The sequence below is a fragment of the Pelodiscus sinensis genome, chromosome 1 (genome assembly GCF_052426305.1).
Source record: "Pelodiscus sinensis isolate ZL-2025 chromosome 1, ASM5242630v1, whole genome shotgun sequence".
Lineage (NCBI taxonomy): Eukaryota > Metazoa > Chordata > Testudines > Trionychidae > Pelodiscus > Pelodiscus sinensis.
This window is the reverse complement of record NC_143052.1, coordinates 186,860,442-186,877,071: the sequence shown is the minus strand read 5'-3', so window position 1 is coordinate 186,877,071 and position 16,630 is coordinate 186,860,442. Positions and strand designations below refer to the sequence as shown.

The following is a 16,630-nucleotide window of genomic DNA, read 5'->3' as shown; positions in this document are numbered from 1 at the left end:
GTGGCTTTCAGCTCCTGGCCCTCCTGCCCTGGGGCTCTCTTCTCCAGGAACATCTGTGATCCGGATGAAAGAGTCCCAGTTTAGGGAGGTGAAACCTGTAGTTTAATACTAGAAAGAAGATTCCAAACATATTCTTAGGCCACCTAGAGTCAAATGAGAGAACAGAAAACAGTTATAATTTAATGTAATTACATCTAATTTAATGACACACAGTAACTTTATGAAAATCTAAAATATATGTGAGAAGTATAAGTTAGTGGCCTTCTCTTATCTCTCTGTCCTAATATGCACCTTGTTCTTTCAAATGCTGGTTTAGCAAAGTTATGTGGTTAATTCTCATTGTGAACAGAGTTGCTCCTTCATTCATCCCAATACTGTTGCCCAAAGGTCTCAGATGTATCCCTAACTACTCTTAGTATGGATGTGACTGTATAATAAGGATGTTAAGGAGTGAGTATTTGGCTTAGTTGACATGGAGAGGTGCTCTGCAAAGCCACAGCACAGGGTTAACTCCCAGAGCCAGCACGAGACAATACTGAGCAGTCCCGACTCGTGCCTGGTTCCGTAGCCCCTGTTCACAGCAGCTCGTGCTCTGGCAGCAGCCCCTAATTGAGGCAGCAGCGGGGCAGGCAGAGTGGGGGTAGAATGGCAGGTGGCACCGCAGATATGGTACTGGGCCTACTGAATAATATGTTGGATATAATCATTTCAGATATTTTAAAGCAAACACTAGCCAAAGGCCTGTCCCAGCACACATACGTATGGGCGTTAGGGGAACGGTCTTGGGGAAATGAGGTTTTTGGACCCTTGGGCAAAACTTTTAATAGGACTTGAAAATTCTAGTGGATTTGTTTCTCCCTTTGTTTACATTTAGTAGAAAGAAAATTAACAGCTATTTATCTGATCTAGTTCCATGGCCATTTTTTAACACTAAGATTGTGAACTTTATACACGTAAAGTGCTTTTGCCATCCCAGTAATTGTAATATCTACGGGCTATATTGTATGTTTCTAGAACTTCCCATGTAAAAACAAAAGATAGTTGGCAGAGCTGACCATCCGAGGGACTGTGCTTACTTAGCTGGATGTAATTTGCAATAGTGAGACTCTCCCATTTGACTGTTTCTTCACTAAAACCTTTATTTTCAGAATGCTTTAGTATATTATTCTATGACCTAGTTATCATCTAACTTAGCAGACATCTTCCTGCTTTGTTCAGTTATGTAATTGTTCAGGTGAATGCCTCCCAAATGACTTGCTTTGATTCTGATTTGTTGTTGTTGTTTTTTTTAGTTTACTTTTCCTTTTTTCTCTCTTCCACCCCCTCAGTGACATTTTCAAGGGATTGACTTTTAATGAGAGAAAATAAATCTAACCCTATGTTTTTATTGTGGAGCATTTGATGAAGTATGTTACTGTTTATTTAACTCAGTTGTGGTCAGAATCCCCTGGTGTTTTATGCTTAGCATTATTTCCCAATAGGTATTTTTTCATCTGGGTGGACGTTTGGGTTTTAACAAAAGTGAGCCTTGAGGGGCTAGTTCAGCATGTCTTCCACAAGCAAAATGGGTGAGAAATACAGCCCTCAAGAATGCTAAGATCTGGGTGTTGAGACTTTCTGTGTTGCTATTGACAGCAAAGAGGGAACTGTCTCTATGAATCTTTGAGGGTATAGAAAGATATTGTAATATAGAGCTATATACCAAGGATTTCAAGAATCAGACTTTACTAGGTTTCAGTCTTATTTTGCCGCCCTTAGTCCTGTCCTGCTGAAATCAGGGCTGAAACCATGAAAAAGATCCCTCGGTAATGCTCTACACTGTTTGACATGGAAGATTCTATTATCCTGTTACCGTGTTGTGTGTTCTAGAATCTGTGCTCTCATTATTAAAGAACAAAAATTGTAGCCCACATAGCTTCAAAGGAAAACTTCGGCATATGAACAGAGTGTAAACTGATGGAGCAGGGTCCTCCCAAGTCTTCAGACAGCCTCAAACAATAATGTATAGCAAACCTGAACTGACCCAGCTGTCTAACTCTGAAAGTAGAAGAAATTTGCACGTTAGCGTTATTAACTACTTCACTGCTGAAGTTTTACCAGAGATATTCAGCCATGGGGGTGACAAGAGGCACCTGGTTGCTGTCAGTTTTTGCTGAGGAAGGAAAAGGAGCTTACATCCCCCTGCCCACAATTTATAGACCAGGCCAGTCCATCCTAGAAAGGGAGCCAGGGAAAGGATATATGTCCACTTACCATTCTCAACTGCTTTGTGGGTGCACAACACCAAACCACTTCCTGCCCCTTCCTGGGACAAAAATCTCCACTGTCTCTTCTCCAGCTGTCAAAACACCTAGCTTGCCCCACCGACAGCATGCTGAAAGTGGAAAATGTGGGGAGGAGGGCAGTGAAACATAAATTGAATTGACTGAAAAAATAAACATCCCAAGGAATATTGTACTGTTACGCTTTCCTTATTTAGTACAATAAAAATCTCAATTTTTTAATTCACTAGAACTGGTCTTAGAGTTTTCATTTGTCTCACCTGCGCAGAACAGAAACCAGGGTGGCTGGCTGCAGAATTTAGGTTCAGCTGAATTCTTGGTTATATCTTGGTCTAGGCCTTGATTATCTTTTGTCACCCCTTCTATTTAATGTGTATGCAAGGCAACTGACTGAGAAGGAAACACCAATAGCTGTAATGTCAGCATCTGTAAATTACTGCAGTTTCCAAAGGCAACAGACTCAATAATTTTGTATCAATTTGTCACTTAACTTCTCACTATACCTCAGTCCATAGTACTTTCAGGCACTTCCTTAGAATATACATAAACCTTTATTTTGCCTTGCACTGCCATTGTTGATCAGTGGATGCCATTCAGTTTAATTCTTTTAGATGTCACCGGTCTACATAAGTCTTCCAAATATTTTTCAATATCAACTCCCAATTTTTGGTTGAGATGGCCTATCCAGAATTGTGATCCCATGTTGGTCTCATGTCATTGTTACAGTTCCTCTCACTCTTAAGCAATTTATATGTCATCAGCTTAATACAGTATGCTTTCCATTAGCTTTCAAGACTGTATTCCTTCCAGCGAGGGTATCATACAAGGATACCTTCAGGTTTCTCTGTTGCTGCTTTAAAACATTTACTCCAAGCCAGATAGGGATGAAATCCATAATTTACCTACAGTTTCCAAAAGTTTTTTATTCTTTTTCTGGCAAACTCATCTTCTAAAATGTTGTTTGCCTGAAGTCATTTTAACAGTAGATTTTTTTTATTAGTTTGAAGGGTCAAGTTATGCTATAGTGAGGCTTGAGCAAAGCAACATGGCTGTCATATAAAGATACACCTTTGTGCTTGACAGAAGACTATCATAAGATCACAAGGGCACCCTTTCAGTTTCATTGAGCACCCATTCCATTTTAATACCTTTCTCCGGTGCTTGCAAATGAATGCCTATAACAAGTGATGTACAATTTTAGAATACTGTGGAATTTTAATTGCTAATGATTCTATTGCTAAACACAAATAGGAGTGGAAACTGAGAAGGAATTATTTAGGGATGTAAGAGTCACCATATCGGATCAGACCAGCTGTTCTTCTAGTCTGTCTCTGACAGGAGCCAGGATCAATGTTCCTTCTAGTCATTTCCATCTATGTATGGATTTTTTCATTCATGTGTGGAATAAATTTTATGTGCACTGATGCATGTGCAAATTTCCACCACCAATAGAAACATAAAACCTAGCTCTGTGCGCTCAGCTAACCAGCTGGGTGGCATTTGAATTTCTCCTGAGTGGCCACACTAGCACACAGCTTACATTGAATACTGGCTAGGATTAACTGTTTCAGAAGAATATGCAAGAAATCTTGCAGTAGTCAGTTACAGAATCATCTCTCCACAAGGGAAGATTTTTTCCTAATCTCTGAGGTTGACTTATTCTCTGAATCATGAGGTCTTATATATCTCCTAAATAAATCAAGGAATTTCAAGAAATGTGGCCATGCTGTATGATCAAATGTATCTTTGGCATCAAATGGATTTGCAGACACTACAATAACTAGTTTATTTGCTTGCTTGATATTGTATAATAGCCTGTCATACTCTCTACTCCTAGCTTACTTTATGTGAAACCTGATTCACGTGTATCAGATAATATATATAGTATTACATAACTAGATTGGTAATATTTTCACTAAGTCTTTGATACTGCTCTGTGTGTTTGACAAAGTTGGAATACTCTTCAATGCAGGGCTCTTCTGAAGGTAATTCTTATTGTCAGTGGTAGGAAGTCATCATGCTGGTGTTCAATCAGCATTGGTAACAACTAATGGTATTGGATCTTACTGTGGATTTTAAAATTCTGTAGTGAATCTATCCAGGCATGTGTACCTGGAGCGTCCACAGGCTTGGGGCTCGCCCTTAGCTCTCTAGTTTGTTGAGCATCTTCAAATAAAGTCTGGATATTTAAAACCAGTGCATGCTCAGATGTGTATGTGAGCAAGTTAAATCCCTGGAGGACCTGTGCCAATTCTTCCATCATCCTCTGCAGATGCATTGAAGCTCTGGTAAAAGCCTTGGAATGCTGCGTTAATAGCTATCCACTTCCTAAGCAGAGTGCTATTTTTATCTTAGATGGCTGCACTGCTCCTGCTGGATTTTGTTTATTTCAGTTTATAGACTAATAATGCTCCTGTCTTCTCCCTGACTCCAAATACCAACATTCAGTCAAAAGAGCAAATTTATCTATGTCTGTTCAGTTCATATTCTTTATGGATTAGAACTTGTTCTGGTTCTGAGATTTAAAACATGAGTGTTTGTTCTTTTCAGCATCTTAATCTCTCTTTCCTTTGAGGAGATAGGTTGCTCTCTTTCTCTGAGGCTACGGCTACACTACGTGCTTTGCTGGAAGAGGCAATGCAAATGAAGCCCGGATTAGCATTTTCTCGTGCTTCATTTGCATAATATCTTCCAGTCCGTTTTGCACAAGAGGTTTTTGCGCCAAAACATGAATGTGGACATTTCCTTTTTGTGCAAAAACCCCTTTTTGCGCAAGATCTTTATGCCTCCTGGGTGAGGTATGTGTGTGTGTGGGGGGGGGGGGGATTGGCTTATAAATGAATAGGCTAATGATTGGGTATTCTTTAACAGAAGCATATAGGTCTGTCCTTTTATCTGTGTAAATCACAGCACTCCGCACATTTTTGGCCAAAATTTTGAAATGTGGGTGCATGAAGTTATATTAGCTCTGTTAGTTGATCAGCTGGAACCATGGGTGCGCATTACTTTTTGAAAATCAAGCCAGTCACCCATGTTTGTTAATTTTTCTACCATTCCTTAATCAAAACTCATCTGCCCTTCCTCCACTTGATTCAGTGCACAACATGTTCAATTTCTGACTTTTTTTTCTTCTGAAAATGTATAATAACCCCCAGTGACTTTCTGCTGAACTCTTCAATTGAGCCCCTATTAGTGTGCAGACTATAACATTTCAAGGTGTCATTAGAAAATTTCATCTGACACTCTCAAACTGACTGCAGTCCTCTGATGGGAACCAGCAGATAGTTCAGTATAAACCCTGAAGGCAAAACCTGTCTGATGAATGCTTTTAACCTTACTAACCTATAGACCAATTGTTTTATACAGCAGACCATTTAAGATACTTATCTCACTAAATGTGACACTGTAATTCCTAAAGCGAACAAGCACTGGATGCATATCAATTGGCAACAGGTTTTGATCTATTCTCTCTTTTTATGTATTCAGATTCTAATCCGTTTGCATGGCCAGAATCTCTTGACTAATCTACATTAAATATGCTACATCATGCAGCTGCAACTGCATGATGTCTGGTAAAGATGCATGATGCCAATGAGAGAGTTCTCCCATTGACATAATAAATCCATTGCCACAAGCTGTAGTAGCTATGTTGGTAAGAGAAGCTCTCCAGCTGACATTATGCTGTCCACATCAGCACGTAGGTCGATGTAACTTACATTGCTCAGAGGGGTGCTTTATTTACACACCTGAGCTAGCTAAATTATACTGAAGTGGTAGTGTAGACCTCGGTTTGTTGGAAGATCTTGGGGGTGTTTTATACTAATTTAAAGTCCACTGAGAGAACTGGAATTGCTTGGATGTAAAACTGGTGGGAATTTTGTGACTTTCGTCAACATGTACACTATCTGCCACATACAGAATTTTAGAAACTTAGATTAAAAATTTGTGTTTTTCCTGCACATTACTGCAGTTTGAGAAAATCAGTTGCCAGATAATCAGTCTGTTACAGGCTGTTGTAAATGGGTGGTTTCTCAGTGGCACTGGCTTTGATGTTTCTCTCAGCACCCCAAATTCTCTGTATTGCAATTAAGTGGGGAGATTGATGGTTTCAAAATTGATGTATGGTACAGCACTAAATAAGATCCTGACCCTGAAAGCTACTCTGTGTAGGGGGATCCTGGCCTGCACGCATGTGGAGTCCCATTTAAATCAGTGGAGTGCTGTGTGAATGAAGGGGTACAACAGTCCAGAGTAGCTTGCAGGATTGGGGTCTGAGAAGGTACTCCGTTAATGAAGGCATTGAAATCAAAACAGACTGGTTGTACTGGATTTACTGAGTGGGTGAGAAAATAGTTTTTCTTCTAGTCTGTGCCTGTAGACAGACTCCCAAGTCTCTGCTGATGTGTAGCAGTTATAAAGAAGTAGTCCTTCCATTGAGAGTGAACTCCTCATCTGCCAGTTCCGCAACATTCGGAAACCCCCTAGGCCCTCATTCAGCTCTCACAGTATGCCAGGGGAATGTAGGCAGCAGTTGCCGCTGCAGGCCTTTAGGTAGCTGTCGGTTCAGGAGGAAATCCCCACTGGCTCATTAGCTGGAAAAGTTAATTTTCTTTCCAGTGAAATGTTCCTCCCAAGAGCTCATCATTTAAGGAATGATGCATCAAGCTGCCCAGCATACTTTCTGAGAATAAGTAGGAGTGGGAATGCCACAATTTTTAGTATATATCCACCTACAGGAAAAGTACATCTTCAATTATATAACTGTCAAGTGACAATCATAGGATGGCTAAGATACAGCCTCTATTGTTGGTGTGAATATATTGTATCAGTGTTTTCCTCTGTGAACCTTATGGGTGACCCCTACTTCTACAGACACTGTTGTTTTTTGCTGCCACATGCTTTCCTTCTTGAAAACCTCTTACTATCATTCAGCTAGGGAAGAGGTGGTCAATAATACAGCAGTGGTTTTCCAGGGTTAGCCATGCTTTGTTGTTCATAGGAGGATTTAAGCACTTGTGAACTGCAAAAGTTTTGTCAGTCAAGTGTCAGTGCAGACATACCCTTATTCTCGGGTAAACAGTTTAAGCTGTTTCCCTTCTCCCTGCAACTTACTAAGATGGTGGGACACATACTAAAACTGTTTGGTCTTTCCTAAATTGTTGCTTGAAGCCCTGCTAGAATACCTATTCTTCCAGTGCCTTGTCATCACAAGGCAGATTTAAGGAAGCTCCCACTATCCAGCAGGGTAGGAATATGAACAAGTTTAATACAATTGGGGAAACTTTAGGCTCTTTTAGCCTCTTCACAGGGCCACAGTAGGTTGGGACATCAGTTACCTTCATGTGATGTTGTTTCATTTCTTTTAACCAGGATGTGAATGCAGGTGAAGGGAGCGAATTTGCTGACAGTGGGATTGAGGGCGCAACCACCGATACAGACCTCCTTTCCAGACGTTCAAATGCTACAAACTCTAGCTATTCTCCAACGGCTAGTCGAGCTTTCATTGGTAGTGACAGCGGCAGCAGCTCAGCGGGAGATGGCCACCGTCAGGGAGTGTATGAGAACTTCCGAAGGGAGCTGGAAATGAGCACTACCAACAGCGATAACTTGGAGGAAGTTGGCTCGACCCTGAGTGATGAGCAAAGCAGCGGTACCTTGAGTTCTCCAGGACAGTCTGACATCCTCCTTACGGCTAGCCAGGGCACTGTACGGAAAGCTGGGGCTCTTGCAGTAAAAAATTTTCTGGTGCACAAAAAGAATAAGAAAGTGGAGTCAGCTACACGCAGGAAATGGAAACATTATTGGGTTTCCTTAAAAGGTACACCAGATATATTTTCATTATTCATTTCAAATAGGCATCAGAGGATCATAGAGGATGTGAGTTACCACAGAATTTAATTTTTAAATGTTTTTATCACTATGCAAAGAAAGGTCAGCTGTGAACCCTCCATGAGCACTGCTTGGGTATGCTTCTGTGCCCACATAATGCTAAGTGCAAAATATGGGCCTTTTAATATGTAATTCTTTGTTTTTTCTATCCAAAACAAGTACTTGAAGGTGGCCTTTTTTTATACTGTTTATGGAGGTGGCATTAACAGGTTTACAAATCCATGTAACTTTCGGAATCAAAACAATAACAGCGAGTTTTTGTTTAAAGAGACATTATTCAGCAATATAGACATCTCTGTTTAATGGAATGTTCATTCATTACAACACCTAAGCCATATTATTTTAATGATTTTATCGAATTGAGTGAAATATCGAATTATACATTGACTAGACAAGGCACATCTACCAAATGGTAATGTGCATGTTTCTTTTATGTTTGTTTTAAAAAGAAGTAATGAAACAAAAATCTATGGTGGTGGCCTAGAACTTTTTCCCAAAAACTACTGGAAAATTTTGTAAAATTAGTAGGGATGTATCAGAGAATGTTCTTGATTTTCTTTGGGGATTTTTTTTCATGGTCACTCCCTCACAGTTGTGATATGTGCTTTTGTCAAAATTAAGTTGCTTAAAATCAAGCTAGTAACCATTGCATCTAGTATATGGCTTTCCTGACCAACGCGCACACTTTTCTGAAAAAAACATGTTTATAAAAGTGTTATAAACTAAATCCGTGTCTTCTGTGAACTTGGTGCTAGAAATCTGCTAGCAGCCACTGTATGACAGCTATCATTCAGTGATAAGCTCTTTGAGGACAGGACTGTGTCTCGGTGCATGTTTATGCAGTGCCTACCACAATGGGGTGCTTATCCTGATTGATGGTTCTTCAGGGGTGCTGGAACAATTTGTATAGTGAGGTGCTGAGAGTCATTGAACCAAACTGTAAATCCTGTTATATAATGGAAACCACTTCAAGTCGGGGGAACTTCAGCATCTCCCATATACCTAGTTCCAGCACCTCTGGGGTTCTTTGGGCTAGGTAGAATATAAATAATTATAGCACAATTTTAACTTGTCGTTTGGACAAGTCCTTGAATGGTATGAACAGGACCTGCAGTGCGGCCTGAGCATTGGTCTGGACAGGGCATTGGTCTGAAACTCAGAAGACCTTGGTTCTATTTATGGTATGCACACTTGCTTTTTGACCCTTCGGAAAGTTCTTCTCTTCTCTGAACCTTTTTCTCCTGCCTCCATTTGTCTGTCTTGTTCACTCTGTAAGCTCTTCAGGGTAGGGGTTCTCTCTCATTGTTAAATTGAATAGTCAATTAACCTCATGAATTCTTATCAGTTACTCAACTATTCTTTAGTCCTCGGCCCCACTTCCAAGGAACCCCCTGCTACTCCGACCTGATGCCTCTGTATCAGAGGCAGCAGCGTGGGGTGCCAGGCAGGAGCTGGTCTGCGAGGGGAGCCGGTTTAAAAACCAGGTCCCCCCACTGACCGGTTGCCTGTCATCCCATGCTGCTGCCTCTCATACAGAGGCAGCAGTGCAGGGTAGCAGTAGCCCCTGTCCGGGGTGCAGTCTAAGCTCCTGGACTTGGCGCGAGACGGAAATGAGTCAGGCTGCCTACCTGCTTGGCTCTTAATACACTTTAAATGCAGAGCTGCAGCGGGGGTAGGTTGTGGACCCAGTGCAAGATGGGACTGAACCGGACTGCTGGCCAGCCTGCTAAAAAATGTACTGGCAAGGGTGGTGGGAAATGTGTGTTATAGCATTCACTGATAATCTTTTGCTTATTGGTTAATCAATTAATCGACTGCACAATTACATCTCTAATTTGTACAGCACATAGTACAATGAGGCGATGATCTCATTTGGAGACTGTAGATACTACAGGTTGAACCTCTGTGGTCTGGCAACATCTCTGATCCAGCATGATTTTAGTTAGCTGGTTGTCCACTTATCAGGTGTTTGGCCATGTTTCCTATGGTCCCATAAAATTTGTTTACGGGCATCAGTCCTTGCTCTAAGTGTTCTGTGCTGTTATTTAGCTCTTATTTACCTCTTAGTCTCTTCTAACAGCCCATTAAGCAATGGACATTATGGTAATGCTGCTAGACAATATTGACCTCCCCTCGCCCGGCAAATTCTCTGGTTCAGCATTGGTCAGGTCCCAAGGGAACTGGACTAAAGAGATTCAATTTGTACTGTAATGACCCCTGCAGACAGAGGCGGGGGAGGCAAAGGGAGTAATTGTCCCAGGGCCTGGAGATTCAAAGGGGCCTGGAGCTCCCAGGCTCATTTCAATTGTCATGGGAGGGCTGGGGAAGCACCATGGTATAGGACAGTGTTTCTCAACCTTTTTTAATAAAGTACCCCTTTAAAAAAAATTATAAGTAACCTTGGTGCCTACAGTTTTCAGACACACACAATTTTTTTCTACCATTGCAACACATTTGTTTAAACAACTTAATCATAGCCTGGTGGGCGATTAAATTTTTGGGTGTAAAAAGTACAAAAATAATAAAGCGCTGTAAAACTTAAAACAAAAATTCAGTTTTCTCCAAATTTCAGTTGTGTTGACGTACTCCCCCAGATTTCTCTCAAGTACAGTAAAACTCCAATTGTCCGGCATCCAGTGGTCCAGCGCTCCTGATATTCCGGCACCAACTGGAACCCGGAAGTGCTCTGGCCAGCCGGACAATTGGAGCTGCTCTTTCCCCGGCTGCTGAAACTGACCAGCGGCTGACTTGGGGAAACTGGGGGCAGAGCAGCTGCAGTGCTTCCGGGTTGGTCCCGCAGCACCACTCAGGTGAGGGGCGGCGCTACGGGACCAACCCAGCAGCACCCCAGCTGCTCTGCTTCCGGCTTCCCCAAGTCAGCCGCTGGTCAGTTTCAGCAGCCGCGGACTTGGGGAAGCTGGGGGCAGAGCAGCTGGGGTGCTGCCGGGTTGGTCCCGCAGTGCCGCCCTCACCCACATTGCGCAGTTCCCCGCCGACCTCACCCCAGACCCTTCATAGCCCCCCTTCTGGTACTCCGGCATATCTGATAATCTGGCACCCCCTGGGTCCTAAAGGTGCTGGATTATTGGAAGTTTACTGTACCTCTAAGGGTACTCGTACCACTGGGTTGAGAAACACTGGACTAGGAGGCCTTAAGAGCTGATTGCCATTAGCCCTGCCCCTTCTTCCTTCAGCCGTGTCCCTTGCTCAGGCATGGAGCCCCCCCTAGTCCCCAGCACCTTGCTCCAGGGTCAGTGGTGGCTGTCGGCCACGCTCACTATAATACAAATAAGTAAGAACAATAATAAACATGCATACAAGATTAAAATGGGCTCTGTAAAATGGCCTTCCGGGAATCTTTGTGCAATCATCTTAAGCAGTGTAGTGTGGAAACCAAGCTCATATTTGGACTCAGTCATCCATTTCTCTGCTTTGAAAGAGCCTGTGTGCACTACGAGTAGAAGTGTCAGGGAGTCTGGTAACAACACAGCCTTCATAATGTGCACAGGACTACCAAAAGCATGAGCAAGTTTTGAGTACGCTACAAAATGGAACCATGTTTTAAGCCGGTCAAGGGGAAAACCATGTTGTAGCTAGGTTCTGTGACATAGTTTTTCTTTTTTATATTGACTGTCCCTTAGGGTATGTCTACACTACCCTCCTAGTTCGAACTAGGAGGGTAATGTAGGCATACCGCACTTGCAAATGAAGCCCGGGATTTGAATTTCCCGGGCTTCATTTGCATAAGCGGGGTGCCGCCATTTTTAAAACCCTGCTGGTTCGAACCCCGTGCAGGGCGGCTACACGGGGCATGAACTAGGTAGTTCGAACTAGGCTTCCTAGTTCGAACTACCGTTACTCCTCGTGAAATGAGGAGTAATGGTAGTTCGAACTAGGAAGCCTAGTTCGAACTACCTAGTTCATGCCCCGTGTAGCCGCGTTGCACGGGGTTCGACCCAGCGGGGTTTTAAAAATGGCGGCGCCCCGCTTATGCAAATGAAGCCCGGGAAATTCAAATCCCGGGCTTCATTTGCAAGTGCAGTATGCCTACATTACCCCACTAGTTCGAACTAGCGGGGTAGTGTAGACATACCCTAAGAGACTAGCCTTTGGAAAGGAACCTGAAGAGCTTGAGAGAGGAAAAATAGGTTTTTGACTATAGTTTTTGCGAGATGGCATGTATCAGTGTTTGAAGCAGCATTTTAAAAACAAATTGTGAGCATCAGCCCTTCATTGCACCTGTTACGAAGGTTGGGGAAATAAAAGAAGAGAAATTCCATAGCTGAGGAAGCGGAGTGAACCCCTAATCTCCTTCTAACTGAGGCAATGTGACAGGAAAGTCTGGCTGTGAAGAATTGGTAAACAAAGAGCCATGGGAGGGCGGGAGGGAAAGGATGAGCATAAAGGCAATGTTATTTTAAAGTGCCTTGACCCAGGTCCAGTGTTTGTGTCTTTGATTGCTGTGGCTTAATAATGTAACATTTAAACTAAGCTTTGAAGTTAACAGCTGCTATTGTTTGGCTGCAATTATTTTTCTGCCAAATTGGATTAAGGGGTAACCATACATCAATTTCCATTCTCACCATTATTTTCAACAAAAAAGCTAGAGGTTCATTATTAAATTTAAATGTTTATATAAATGGTAGCAGAAAGTGCAGAGATATTAAAATTAGGGTACGTCTACACTGCACAGCTATTTCGAAATAAGCTATTCTGGAATAGTTATTTTGAAATAGCTTATTTCGTAATAGCATGTCTACACTGCAGGGAAGCCTCAAAATTAGTCCGAGGCAGGCTTCCCAATGTAGATGTGCTATCTCGATTTAGCAATCCAGGAGGCACTAGGGAGGAATAACTTAGAATGGCCCTGGTGAGGGGCTGTTTCGAAATCGTATCAGTGAAGCATCCACACGCACCTTATTTCAAAATAGCTCTTTTGGAATAGGCATTATTCCTCAGAGAATGAGGTTTACAGATTTTTGGCCCCAAGCTGCTTTATTGAGTGAGGGCTGGGGTAGTTCTCTCTTCCCAGAGCAGTCTGCACACTGAACCCCCCATCCTTAACCCTCCTCCCCCTGAGCAATGATGTAAATGAAGAAAAACAAAAAATTATAAAAGACCTGAGCAGTGCTGGGTAAATCTTCTAGTTAGAATGAATTCAGTGAATATAGTCTATCAGCATTGATGGCTTTGGAGTAAGCCTACTATCATTTTTAAAAAATCAACCATGTGGTTTAATTTTAAATCATATTTGTCTTGTTCTCTTTTTTCAACCTCTGCTGGTGCTCTCCTGCCCACTTTTCTACTTATGTTGGTAATGCCTCTCCTCTAAAATGTCAGGCAGGGCAGAGTGCAATGACTGAGTGAGGGGCGCAAGGCATGGGACCAACACCAATAAGAGAATGGAGCTGCTGGCAGAGTAGGTGATTGCTTCTAATGAGCCACAGTGAGAGTCAAGTGATGTCTTGAGCAAACTGTATAGTACTGATAGGTGTGTTAGTTCCTCCTCGTATATCCCTGACGGAAAGTTCCAGGAGAGAAGCAAGTGAAGACTGGAGGTGATGAAGAGAGGAATTGGTTCCTACCAATGTAGCACAAGGCCTATCCAGATGCAAATTCCTACTTCCACTATCTCTTTCCTCCAAAAAGGCTCATACGCACAAACCTTGCTCACAAGTAGATTTACACTGGCTCTTCCTATGAATCCTGCCACTCCTTGTTCTCAGTCTGACTGCTTGGTGAATCAGACAAAAGGGTGTTCCAACTTAGCTTTCCTGCGACAAAGCATGTCAGTCAGTTCAAAGGCCATTGCTCTGCCTGACAGATGCACTTCATTGTCCTGAATGAAGGCAGAAATGAGGGCAAGTTCTGGAAAGAGAAATAGGACATAAAATTAAAGGTTTAATACAATGTTTGTAAACAAGCAAACAGGTATGTGAGCGTGCTAACACTATTGCAATAAAGTATGGTTGGAGAAAAATATAGGTAGAAGGACACTTTTCAGCATTTTCACCCATGTTTCCAAAAGCAGAGAAATACATTGTCAATAGGTGGTAAAGGTATTTACTTTTAAGATTACCATCAGTGTTACTGGGAACTGTGTAGTACATTCTGAAACATTTCCTTCAGATGTCTCCTACCAGACCAATAGATTTTAAGTAGTCTGTATGGAAGATCCATATATATGCATTGCTATAACTGCCCAAGTATTTATTGATTTAATTTTGGAGGACTCAGAGTGTGAGTGCTACATTCTTATGCTAGAAAGTGTTGAATAGATGTGGCTTTCTAATGTTTAAATGTGCTGCTTGCTAATGCCTTTCTTGTGTTTTCCCCAGGATGTACGTTATTCTTCTATGAGGGTGATGGCAGATCTGGAATAGACCACAACAGCATCCCTAAGCATGCTGTCTGGGTGGAAAACAGTATAGTGCAAGCAGTGCCTGAGCACCCAAAGAAAGATTTTGTTTTCTGCCTCAGCAATTCCCTAGGGGATGCATTCCTCTTTCAGGTTTGTTCTGTTGAGTTCTAAGGAATTGTTCTCTTTTTAACTCTTGCTCATTTTCCAGACTCATGTGAAATTCTGACCCCTATTGAAATCCATGGCAAAATTCCCATTGGCTTCAGTGGGGTCAGGACTTGCTCTAGGCGAGTAGAAAGGATGGCATTCCTGCTCAGTAGCATTCATTCATTATGTAGAAAAAACAACCCTGAGGGGATTTAACGCCAAATTCAGATCCCTTTTACCCCCTTATGTCTACTATTTTATAACATGCTGTGCTTTGTGCTTGTGTAGATAGGTTTAAAAGTCAACCAGTAACATATTAGCAAATGAAAACCAGAACTTTAATACAACTTAGTGCCATGGTTATAACATGGTTTTCTCCCACCTCCACAGGCAAGATCAAACTACAGTCTATAGTGCCCCAGAAAGGCTAAAACCATAGGCATTGTTTGACTTCTATATTTGGGAGGGCAGGTCCAGTCAGGGTAATGGGGCCACGTGTTTGGGCATGGGGGAGGGAGAGTAGCAAATTTTGCTCCTGCCCCAGGTTTGCAGTTTGGATGGCAACACCCAGTTGAACCCTTCAAACTATGGCTAAAACACAATCCCCCTGTCACAGTAGCTATGCAATTGAAGATAGGACCTTACAGAGAGACAGGAGAAATTTTTATGAGCTTGAGTTTTGTCAATTCACTGGAAATATTTGGGGTTCACAGGTTCTTTCCATTACAGTTCACAGTGCCGAAGCCCACATCACTCACTGAAGACTCTGCTGAACATTTCACTTTCCTAGCTCAGTGCATTCACTGGTTCTAAATGACTTGCAGATTTTAAACATTAAACCAGATACTTTTTTTCTTTATTTACAAGTTATAGTTCATTGGTAGTTTAAAGAAAACCTTAAAACTATACAAAGGCCAGTTGTTGATTTAATTACGAAATAATACCCCTCCCTGATCAGTTTTTAGGGGTCCAATCCAGCTTTCCTTTCACACCAAAAGCTCCTTTCAGCTAAGAGCTGACATTATCTTTACTTACCAAATAGAATGACTAGCCTGCATTCAGCTGTCATTTCCCAGCCATACTCTTGTTACTTTATAAGCCTACCTTTTTGTTGCAGATATTCTCATTTAGTGACTTTTTTTTTTTGGTCTAGTAACAATTTGGGAATGTAAATCCTGGATCAAATGGGAAAAAAAGGTCTGGATTTTACTATAATTCTGTAATCCAACCCACTCTTGCAGAATGCTTGCCCCCGATATTTTATAATGAACCTTTAAAAGCAGACATCTCAAATGTATGGCTTGCTTTTATAAAAGTGAGGCCCAATCCTCAATTTATGTAAATTGTAAAAGCTCTATTGATTTCAGTGTGGCTATGCTAATTTACACCAGTTGATGATATTGGCTCATGATATTTATACACACAAAAGGTTACATTCTGCCCTCATTTGCATTGCTGAAATCCTGGTATATTTTTTCATAACTAATATTTTATTTATTTGCTGCTTCCCTCCTCTTCACAATGCCTTTCTCCTAGGAGTTTTTTGGTTGGTTTGGGTTTTGTCATTGTGGAATGCTTCCTTCCAGGGGGCAAATACAGTAGCATGTGGCCTCAGCATGAATTAAATAAGCTGTGAAGCATCACGACCATCAGATCTATTTACATACGTATAAAATCTTTCATTTGCATTTCTTTTGGAAAACCTTCCTTCTTGTAAAATTAATTCCAATAGAAGCTAAATACAGAAAAGGTCACACTCAATAAATTTCTTCTGTGGCAACACAAGGCCTTTATTCATTAAAAGCTCTGTGTCATAATGTCATGACTAGATTTTCATGTAACATTATGTGGGAAAGAGCAAAAATGAACATTTTCAAAGTAAATTATTGTGATTTATGAAATCTTTTTTTTTTTTTTTTGTATCCTGTATAATGAAGCCCATGTAATTCTA

At 41.6% G+C, this 16,630-nt stretch overlaps 1 protein-coding gene across 8 annotated transcripts in view; it reads left to right on the top strand.

The window, feature by feature from the left end:
- TIAM1 (TIAM Rac1 associated GEF 1) overlaps window positions 1–16,630 on the top strand; it is a 294,242-nt gene that overhangs the window by 179,208 nt on the left and 98,404 nt on the right. For all 8 annotated transcript variants that reach the window (XR_016347939.1, XM_089773622.1, XM_075910641.2 and 5 more), the window contains 2 exons: window positions 7,653–8,100; window positions 14,510–14,682. Coding sequence is in view for 7 of the 8 variants with exons in the window: in XM_089773622.1 (XP_089629748.1) it covers window positions 7,653–8,100; window positions 14,510–14,682 (621 nt within the window). In the remaining variant the exon portion in view is untranslated. The remainder of the gene's footprint in view (window positions 1–7,652; window positions 8,101–14,509; window positions 14,683–16,630) is intronic.